Genomic DNA, 10,437 nt, shown 5'->3' with positions numbered 1-10,437 from the left:
GGGGGAAGAAGGGGTGGGGGGGAGGGGGAGCAAGCAGCAGAGTTTACCTGGGCAGTGCAGTGAGGTCCACCCCCCCTACCCATCCGACCCATGGCCGTCCCAGTGGTGCTCCACATGTGGTTAAGTCCTGTCTGCTCCCTCCTGGGGCAGCCTGCACCTGCCCCATGCCCATCAGACAGCACCATCCCAGACCTACCCAGCATCCCAGCAGGGCTGCTGCCACAGCCACAGAAGTAGTGTTCAGCTCCCCTCCTCCTGCTCCTGCTGCGCTATTCTTGGCAGCAGGTAATGTGGGGAAGGCATGGGGATGTGTTCTGGGCAAAGGGGCAGCTGCAGCCAGGTGGTTTCTGCCCCAGCATGCAGGGCTCCAGTTTCCACTCCCAACCACCTTCTACCCACTCAGCCACCCACAGGTGGCTGCTCATCATGCCACGAGATGGAAGACAGCCAGGAGCTGGAGTCCTTCCTGCTGGGGCAGGAGTCACCTGGCTGCAGGTTCCCCTCTGCCTTGCTGGGCATCTGCTACCCAGTGCACATCCCAGAGTGACACAGCAATGGCAGGAAGAGGAGAAGTTGCTGCTGGAGGTGGGGGGGTGAAGAACAGTACACAGGCCACTGTGGCAGTAGTCTCACCAGCTATGTGGGTACAGGCCAAGGCCAAGGCAGGGCTGTCTGGCAGATGTGGGCTGTCCCAGGTGGGAGCAGGTGAGTCTTGGCCCCATGCAAACCACTAAGGGGGCTGCTGCAGGTGAGGTCCAATCAGTTGACAGGCCAGACCCAGCTCATGGGCCGGATCCAATCAGCTGACAGGCCAGATCCAGCTTGCAGGCCGTTTGCCCACCCATGATTTAGATGCAATAACTAATGGGAGGTTGGACAATTCAAGTGAAATGGTGTCATTAGCTGGCTAAGAAACAGTAAAATCAAAATCTGATGCTGAGATATAAAATGTACAGAAGCTTCTTAAGGTTAATCTGCTACACACTATCGCCGATTTCAAAAAAGTTCACAAACTAGGAAATACACTATATCAGGAAATGTGCTTGAAAAGGTAATTGAGAAGATCACCGATTGAAATTAAAATTATAAACCACATCTACTTTGAATAAACAAAACCATCTTCTAAAATGAATTAAGATGGAATAAACAAGGCAATATTTCTTTGAAAAATATCCCCACAACCATCAATGGAAAATAAAATTGTACGGGTATGCCCCAGGGAACTGAATGTAGATATGTTTCAATAGCAAAAAAAACAATTGTTCATGCTCTAACCTTAATTTTCTCGGGGGGAGATGACATCATAAGAAAAAATAATTCATAAGAAAAAATAATTTTATCATCATCTTACCTGACAGGTACACTGGCTTCCTGCCCAATTTATCAGACAATGGGCCAAATGCAATATTTCCAATAAGCAATCCAGCAAAAAACATGGATGATGCAAGGCTCACTTTATAAGCTTCTTGTTTGATTAAATACCACTGTCAAAATACAAGAATCTGTTTGTAGTTAAAAAACTAGTAGCATTAATTCATTTGCTTCTTAAGAAATTAAATATTTTTTTTTGTTTTTAACTGCTATCTTACCTATATTCATTCACAGTCTCCAGCAAAGCCTGAGGGCAGATTACAGACCAAGTGTTTTAAACAAATATATACTTTCATCAAGAAAGTACATAATATAGTTCTCCTGCTAGGTTTCAACTTAATGGGTTTGAACAATACAGAAAAACATTTTGTCGCTGTGGCTAATAAACTTTGATTCAAAGCAACACAGCCTAAGCCATTAAAAAATGGAAATACAAGACTCATGTTACACTTCATTTGAGAAACATGGAACTAACTATTATGTTGTTCAAATTACCTTTACAGTATCAATGATAAAAATGTTCACCAGGAACAAAGTAGTATATAGTACGTTTTACTTTTATAATGTATTACCCCAACCACTATTTTTCAAACTACATCCCCAAGGCCTTGAAAATGTGAGGTAAACTAGAGAAAGGTGGTTAGCCATGTTAGTCTGAAGTCAGGCAGAGCAGGGAGACAACACAGCACTTTTCTGGGGGCAGGGGTGGAAGAGGGAGGCCAGTCCCTTTTGTCATTGGATCCTACAGATCGATATGTCTATTCCCCTGCTTCAACTACCTACAAAATATGTGAAATAAAATGTGCTAATGCTTCAGAGATTGCATGGGATGTGATTCATTTCAGGGACAAATCTGTCAAGCTGTGTCCACTCACTGGCCACCTAGTGGGAGAGTAAGAGCCATGAAACTCAGAAGGGCTACACATGTAAATGACTGTACTGCTTTTGTTTTGATGTGGGTCAAAACCTAGGACAATCAAAATTGCTTCAAATGAGATTATCTGTTAACAGCTTTACAGACTAACTGGTTTATGGAGGCATCAGTTTTCACAGCCTACAGCTTACTTTGTCAGGTGCTATGAAATGGACTGTCAGCTATGAAAGCATATGACTCTCTGAACCAGTTAGTCTTTAATGTTCAGTGGACATTTGTTATCCCAGGGACAAGAAGCAGTGGCATACCTTGTGCCTCTGCTACTTGTCCCTAAGGAATACCTGTGCCACGCACCCCCTGGTGTGCAGCAGGTTACTCCGGATGGGGTAGGGGAGGCTGCCCAGCAGCCTTACCTGGGGTCCTCCTGGGGCTGCAGCAGTGGCTACCTTTCCACTCAGAGCCTAACCAGCAGCTGGAATGTGGCTCTGGTCAGCCAGGCTCTAGTTTTGGGCGGTCGGTACTGTCCCTGCGTGCATGAACCCACTTTATTTTTTTGGGCACAGGTTTTTTTTACCCCAGGATCTCCCAAGGTTAAAAACACTCCCCACAATGCCACCTTGCACTGTGGAGAACACCTGAATGTGCGGTATGTGGTGGCACAGATGTGTTTACTGCATCACATATTACACAGCCATGCTCATCTGGACATGACCTAAGGTACTATCCTGCCCCATTTATCTCATTCAAGGCCCTCTAGTCTCTGCAATTCTGTTGCAGTGGAATTTGGCTTTTTTCTACCTGCTGTGAAATACTGAATCAAATGTTATTTTAACAAGGAACTCCACATTTTGGTTTTTTACCTTGCCCTATAGCAACTTATTAGCAGGTGCCCATGTCTTCAGATTTTTGCATGAAAGGAGGTATTACAGTATATGCTCCCTCCAATGTTCCATGGAATCAAAAAGCAGGAAATCCCCACCCCGCCTCTCATTGATACTTTCAGGATGCTTTTCCCTCTGGTGAATTCACACCAATATATGCACCAGAACACGTTAGCTACTGCATTATATGAGAATAGCTGTTGTCAAATCTAAAAAAGGCTTCTAGGGCATGTACATGGAAGAGGGTCATAGGGAAATCAAACACAGAAGCATCAAATAATTCAAAGCTCAATATTTCCACTGAATATTTCACGGAAAAGCTTCCAGTATCATGATATTTGCACTAATAATGCCACAAAAGAGGCAGAAAAAGAAAAGTAAGTGACTTCATAACTAGGATTGCATCCCAAGGTATTTGGGAACATTTTTCAGTTCTTAGGGAAGCTTTGGCTATAAAAAAATTAAGTCAAGAATCAAAAACCTCTTCCATTCTGAAATGAATTGGCTTTCACCTGGAAGTTCTGAATAACTTTGTTGAGGTCAGAAAAGAACACACAGAAATTTTTTTGGTGTTGAATGTGGCTTTACCTCTGCCATATATTTCCATGATCAAAATTAGTTTGAATACTGAATCCTGCTCTCCAGGACCTGCGTTTTCAGCCTGAAAACTGGAACTTCCAGGGAGGTCATACTTCTGGGAGGTTGCAACCACATTGTTTTTCATATTGCTAAATGGGAGAAGGGCCCTAGTTTAGCACTGGTCTGCTATGGCAAAAGGTGAAAACCTTGAAGTGAATTGGTAAAATCAAACCAGGTCTTAATGAACTGGCGTCTACATACCTAAACCATTACTACAGTTGGTGCAAACTAACAACCTTTTTGGAAATCTCATTATAGAAGAGGAACGAAATCAAAATAAGTTTTGTCTACCGGATAATATCTATTTCAAACAAGAAGCATGTAGGAAACGTCTATGGCCTGGATTATACAGAGTTCAGATCAGATTACCTCACCCTGTAATTTACAAACACACAGTTACTGTCACTTGTAAATAAATGAACTTAAATGAAAAAGAGTAAAATGGGGAAATTACTAACACCTGTTAACTATACCATTAATTTCAAGAATTTTGCAGAACAAAAAAGAATCTAAACATGAATTGATTTATACTATAATTTAGTAATACTCTACTTCCATCTGGAGCTGACAAGATTCATGAAATGATCCAATCATGACAAAAACTTAAGAACATAATAGGAAAAACCTATTCAATTCAGAAACTGGAAAACAGATTTATATGCAAAATAATGGTAAAACCATGTCTTACTTTACATAGTAAAATCATACCATCAGAACATAAAAAATACCTTTAGAATCTAAACATTTGTATTCATGAGGATAGATAAGTTTTACTGATTTCTAGCTGACAAAGTCTTTGTAGTAAATTTAATCTCAGACCTTGAAATATAACTTAGGTCTTATTGTGAAAAATACAATTAGCTTCAACATGCAAAATGCTTACAGCTCACCTCCCACTGACTGCAAGTGTTTTAGGCCCACACCCAAAAGACAGTAAATCTTACCCAGTTAATGCTTTTCCTAAATACATTTAGGGGTTTGCATAAGGACGGACCGGTTTAACCTTGATTACTATAGTGACTAATAAAATGTCAAGCTAGATTCATAACAACAATATATTTTACCAGCAAGACCTCATACTTCAGTCTGAGACTAAGAAGCTTTAGACTTGAAACATACAACATCCTTGAAACACAGGTGAAACATCAATTCAAAAAATAAAACTGCATATAGGACTCCTTGTTTATCTAAGAAAGGATGAGAACTACAGGAACCACTGCCTTAGTGAAAAACTTTAAATGAAGAGAACCAAAACTTGCCGTATAATGTTGAGATAGTAACCCTGTAATTATGGCTAAAATAATATTTCTAACAATGTTGACACAGTCTAGAGAAAGAAGTGAAAAATGTGTCTTTACCACTTAAGTTTCCAAGTGCTTTTTTGATGCATAAGCACACAACTGAAGATAGCTTATTTTTTAAAACTGGAGAATATACCAAGAACATAATTTATTTAATGAACACAGATGCTCTTAACATATTTATAGGATTTAAGAAATGAAAGAAAACAACAGTAAAAAAAAATCCCACAAGTCTAAGTAAGTTTAAAGGTGAAAGGCCATACCCAAGCAACTCTTTCACATTCAGCAATTTCTATGTCCTAATGTGCTGGTAAATTAGTTTGGGCATGCAACCTCCTTAATTAAGTATTCTTCAAACTTCACAAGGAAGAGTCCCATATTGTTAACAAACAGAAATGAGAAATACAGAAATAATTGTTACGCAATGACACAGCAAAAAGCACTTGCCTCAGTTACTATAGATGTGAAGTTATCTGTAAATTGGATGTGCTTGGCAAGCTCATCTCTGCTGGCTGGAATTTCTTCTTGGTTGATATGATACTGTGGTACAGCCCCCACTAGCACAATGAGCATGGACTGGCAGGCTACATACACCTTAAAAGAAGAGACATGTGATTATCTATCTTGAATAATCCCCATGCTAGCTTGCTGGCTTGTTTATCTAATTTAAGCTTATTAAATTTACTTAATACTTGATCAAAACACTTAAGTTACACTGATGCGTTTTAAGCCAGAGATATGAACTCTTTTGTCAGGCATTCTGGAATGACAGCACATGACACAGTTAAAACTGTCAGTGGGTTTCCATTAAAAGTATGATTTTGTCGCCTTCCCCTATATCCAAAATTATTCAATTTTGTTTCTTGTTACTGTGGCACAAGATCATAAGACATAGAAAGAAGAAAGATTTAAAAATATTTTACTAGATATTCCTTGCTGAGATCTAATACCAAAGACCAGCATTTAATTTGACTAAAGTCTGATTCCAAAATTTATTAACAGTTTATTTAGAAAAATCACTATGGAATGTGAGCCCTTGCAACAAAGCTAAAGGACCAATACAGATCTGAGTTTCCATTTTAAAAATTCTCTAATGTTTTCTTTACAGAGATAAAGCTGAAGCAAACCCTATACACTAGAGAATCTAGATGATCAAAAAAAAGGATTTTTCCCATGGAAAGGTTCATAAGAAGACTTTCCCTCCTTACAGGACTCAAGAGGTACACAACAATTTTAAATGCTTTATATAAGAAATACAATTCTCAGTTTCAAACACTAGACTTTTTAATTTAAATATTCTTGAAAACTAATATGCACTCAGGTCTTATCCAATGTTATGCAAAGTTTTGTTCATGGAAGATCCTCAGCTTTAATTGGTTTGCCCCACCAGTCCAACAGTGCCCCACTTCATCTACATTGCAAAATTACAAAAGATCTTTATTAAAGAATAGCCAACTGCCCAACAAGAATGACGTGGGAGGGGGCTGGGATGGAGTGCCACCACCTAACACCCTGTGCTGCTGCTGTTCTGCCTCTTGCAGGGAGTGGGGTGGAGGAGCCGAGGGCCTGTGCTACTGGCCTCAGCTCCACCAGCCTCTGCCTAGTCCTTGGTGCAGCTTTGGAATCATGGTGATGCTCCCCTACGCTTGAAGCACTCAGATTGGCTGCTTTCGTCAGCCAGAGTGTGAATAAAGCGTTATAGACAGACAGTCTGAGGCTTTTACAATATTAGAACTAGCAAACTGCCTGTCAAGAATGATGGGAGAAAGGGAAACGGGTGGGGATGGCATGCCTCCTGTCACTAGGGTCACACAAGGTCTGCCCCTATAAGAAGGGGCAGTGAAGACAGACCCAGTGGGACGCCCTCTCCATCTGAATCAGCACCATGCCACACCGCCTATCCACCCAGAGGCCCTGCTGGCAACCCTCCTCTGGACAACATCTACTGGATAAGGACCCCTTTCCACCCTGGATAGGTAGATATTACCTGCATACCTCCCCATACAATTTGGACTCTCTCTCTCTCTCTCGCTCTCTCTGTCTCCTCCTGGACTTCAGTGGACTTCAGCCCCTGCACCAAGCCTCTCTAACCCCTGCTGCCATTGTGTGTGTGTGGGGGGGGGAAGGGGTGCAAGGGAACCAATTTGGCATTGTGTCACCATCTCCCCTGTTCATTAAAACCACTGTCATTTGCAACCCCAAGTTGGGTCATGTTTTACTGAATCCCAGTCCCTTCCCTATCTTAAATTCCAGCCTCATTCTCTCTCTCTCAGCTTCAGTTCCCACCCTCTCTGCTAGTTTCCCAATCTCCTCCCAATTCCATTTCCCCTTTCCTGCCACCTCTCAGCCTCTCATTGCTTTCCTGCTGTCCCTGCTGCCTGCTGCTTTTCCCGTTTCATAGTTTGTAGGGTCGGAAGCGACCTGAGCAGATCATCCAGTCCAACCCCCTGCCATGGCAGGAAAGAGTACTGGGGTCAAATGACCGCAGCAAGGTGTTCATCTAGCTTCCTCTTAAAGACCCCCAGGGTAGGAGCCAGCACCACTTCTGTGATTTTCTGCTGCCCATCTATCTGTTTTCAAGCTCCCCCGCAGCTTCCCAGCTCCTATTAACTGTCCTGGAGTTCTCTCCCGCTTCCAGCACCTACTGCCGCTCTCTGCAACTTCTCTAGCTGTCCCGGAGCCATCCTCTGGCTCCCCACACCCAGATCCCCTCTTTAAGACCCACACTTCCCCTTAGTCCCATTTTCCCCTCTCCCTACCTACCTTTTCAGCTCCCCCATAGCTGTGCTGGCATTGCTTCCCTGTTCTGCAGGCTTTGGGCATTGTCTTTTAATCAGTTAAGATCAATTAACCTGAAGTTACCCTCAGTTCTTCAGCCCAAGCCCCTGTAGTCTACCGGTTTAATCCCAGTCTTGGTAACTTTAACTCCCTACACTTCTACTTTCTTACCTTAACCTTTCCCCAGGTATCCCAAATACACCAAGCACATACATACATACATATCACAATACCCAACTTAGGAACTCACTTGTCTGTATGTGTAGCTGGGTGGTATGTGTGTAAAGTAGTGAATACACATATATACATATCATTGTGTGTGGGTGTGGTATATAAATTAGTAATCCACGTATGTATCTGCTGGCCTCGCCCACCCTGTTCCATCTGCTTAGTTGCCCCTGGCTCCAGGGAGCAGCGCGGTGGGCCCCCCCCATCCTGTGTCACTCTCATCATAGCAGCATGCCACCAGTTCCTGTTGCAACACTTGTTCGCACTCTGATTGGCTGTTTGCCAACCAATCAGAGCGCAAATAAAGCGTTACGGACAGACGGACGGACAGACAGACTTAGGCTTTTATAATATTAGAATTATTGATGACATATTCTATACGGCAAACGTTTAAATATTTCCTCAAAAATTAAAATACGTATCATTTCACATTTTTTTTAATGGACTGTGCATTACCCATAGCCATATATTTCAATAATGGTTGCTCAGAGTTAGGTTTTGTAAGTCAATAGACAAATCAATAAGAGTGTCTAGATGCCCATTACTTCCGATTATCAGCTACACAAGTGACTTCATAGACTTCACAAAGATTATCCCACAAGCCTTTCTGCCAAAAAAACCCAATTATTGCTTTTTGGACCCAATGACAATGAACTTCAGAGCATTCAGGAAAGAACACTAAGGCCATGACTACACAAGCATGGACGTTTGTTTCCCTGGGGACAAGAAGCAGCAACTGCTACTTGTCCCTGGGGAATGCCTATGTCATGCACTCTCTGGCGTGTGGCAGATTCCCTGGTGGGGTAGCGGACTCTGGGGCCGGCAACCTGGGGGCCTCAGGGAGCTACAGCTGGCAGAGTGTGGCTCTGGTAGGCTAGGCTCTGGTTTTGGGCAATGCTGCCACCATCTGTACCACCCTGGTTTTTTTCTGTTGGGTTGGGTTTTTTTGCCCTGCACTCTCCCGGGGTCAAACCCCACTCCTCCCCAAGGTGCAAGGCAGCAGCACAGGGAACACCTGAATGTGCAGTGTGTGGCGCTGCAGATAAGTCTACAGTACCGCATACTGCACACCTGCACTCGTTTAGATGCAGCCCAAGAGAGAAAACACAGACATGACAGTGTGCAACAAGAACACAAATGGGAGATCATTCTGGCAGACAGACACACAACATGACTGCTAAGGGAGAATTTACTCTGTGGCATACAACAGGCACAAAACCAGCTGTGCCCAAGCACACTGTCCACAGCAGGCTGTAGCACAGGCCCCGTGCGGAGTGGTTGGAACTGTGCAAAAACCTGCTGTGGAATGGAAACAAGACACAGCGAGCTGGTCCAACAGAAGATGCCACCCAGGAAAATCCTTGCCCAGGGTTTCCAAGTGACTCATACACGCTAATGGCTCCTCCATTTGCCAAGAAACGACTACCTGACTTCACAAGTGGCTGGCTGGCTAGGCCTCCTGGGCTCCCTCCGCCTGGATCTAAGGCAAACCTGTCCAAAGTAAGCGTCCTGGACGTGCACACCCCAACCTTCCAGCCACAAAACAAGTGGTGCAGGCCTCATGGGCCACCCCTGCTGCTCCGCACCCTGAAGTAAACCTTCGTGGAAGGCCCATCTGCTTCTGGAGAGCCGCTGCGTTGGCTAGGAAAACTCTAGGGCACGGTCCCCCACCCCGTTCAGGGGAGCAGCAAGCAGGGGCCCAGCTGGCAAGAGGCCGCGTTTAAGGACAAGCGAGGAGGGCAGAGGTGCCCACCAAGAGCAGCTGCTTAGCTAGAGGCCGGACGGGGCTCTCCTCCCACCACGCTTAATGGTGCCAGGCGCCGCGGGGCCTTGCCGAGGAGCTGGACCGCCGCGCTTGCCACGCCCACCTGCAGCAGCACCAGGAAGGCGGTGAGGCGCCGCTGGCTGCGGCCGAACTCCCCGACGGCCCCGAAAGCCTCATCCAGCTCCATGGCCTGGCTCGCTGCAGCCCTGACGCAGGGCCCGGAGGGGCGGGAAGCTGCCCCGCCCCGCCCCGCGCTGAGTTGGCAGCTCCGGGCTTTCCCCCAACGCAGGCAGGTGCGACGATGCCCGGGCCTCGCGCCCTCGCTCCGCCTTCCTCAGCGCTCCCGGAGCCCGAGCAGGCCGGAGGCGGCGGGGCCGGCTCGGAGCGTCGCTTCCGGCTTGAGACTCGGAGCTGGGCCTGTCCCGAGGATGGGAGCGGGCTACGCTCCCGGCCGCATTTCTGAGGACAGACCCGCCTGCTCCCTCACAGGACGCTTGTTTCATGCCCGCGCTTAGGGCAGCGACCTGGGATAAGAGAGGGACTTGCGCTTTACACAAAAGGCTAAAAGGCCTTGCCCGAAACAGTCCAGCCCACTGCTGA

The 10,437-nt window shown here is 45.2% G+C and overlaps 1 protein-coding gene across 4 annotated transcripts in view; it reads right to left on the bottom strand.

The window, feature by feature from the left end:
• The window catches only part of LOC109312438 (solute carrier family 22 member 15-like), a 63,360-nt gene that overhangs the window by 43,710 nt on the left and 9,213 nt on the right, over window positions 1-10,437 (bottom strand). For 2 of the 4 annotated variants that reach the window (XM_019538467.1, XM_019538466.1), the window contains exons 1-3: window positions 9,941-10,173; window positions 5,514-5,660; window positions 1,352-1,484 (exon numbers count right to left, since the gene is read on the bottom strand). In XM_019538467.1, coding sequence (XP_019394012.1) covers window positions 1,352-1,484; window positions 5,514-5,660; window positions 9,941-10,024 — 364 coding nt within the window. In that variant the 5' untranslated portion in view covers window positions 10,025-10,173. Of the gene's footprint in view, window positions 1-1,351; window positions 1,485-5,513; window positions 5,661-9,940; window positions 10,178-10,437 lie in introns of those variants that run through there. The other 2 variants (XM_019538469.1, XM_019538468.1) reach the window with 2 other exon arrangements.

This window comes from Crocodylus porosus, unplaced genomic scaffold (genome assembly GCF_001723895.1).
Source record: "Crocodylus porosus isolate Cpor-Errol unplaced genomic scaffold, CroPor_comp1, whole genome shotgun sequence".
NCBI classification, from domain to species: Eukaryota; Metazoa; Chordata; order Crocodylia; family Crocodylidae; genus Crocodylus; species Crocodylus porosus.
This window is presented reverse-complemented; position numbering and strand designations above follow the sequence as displayed.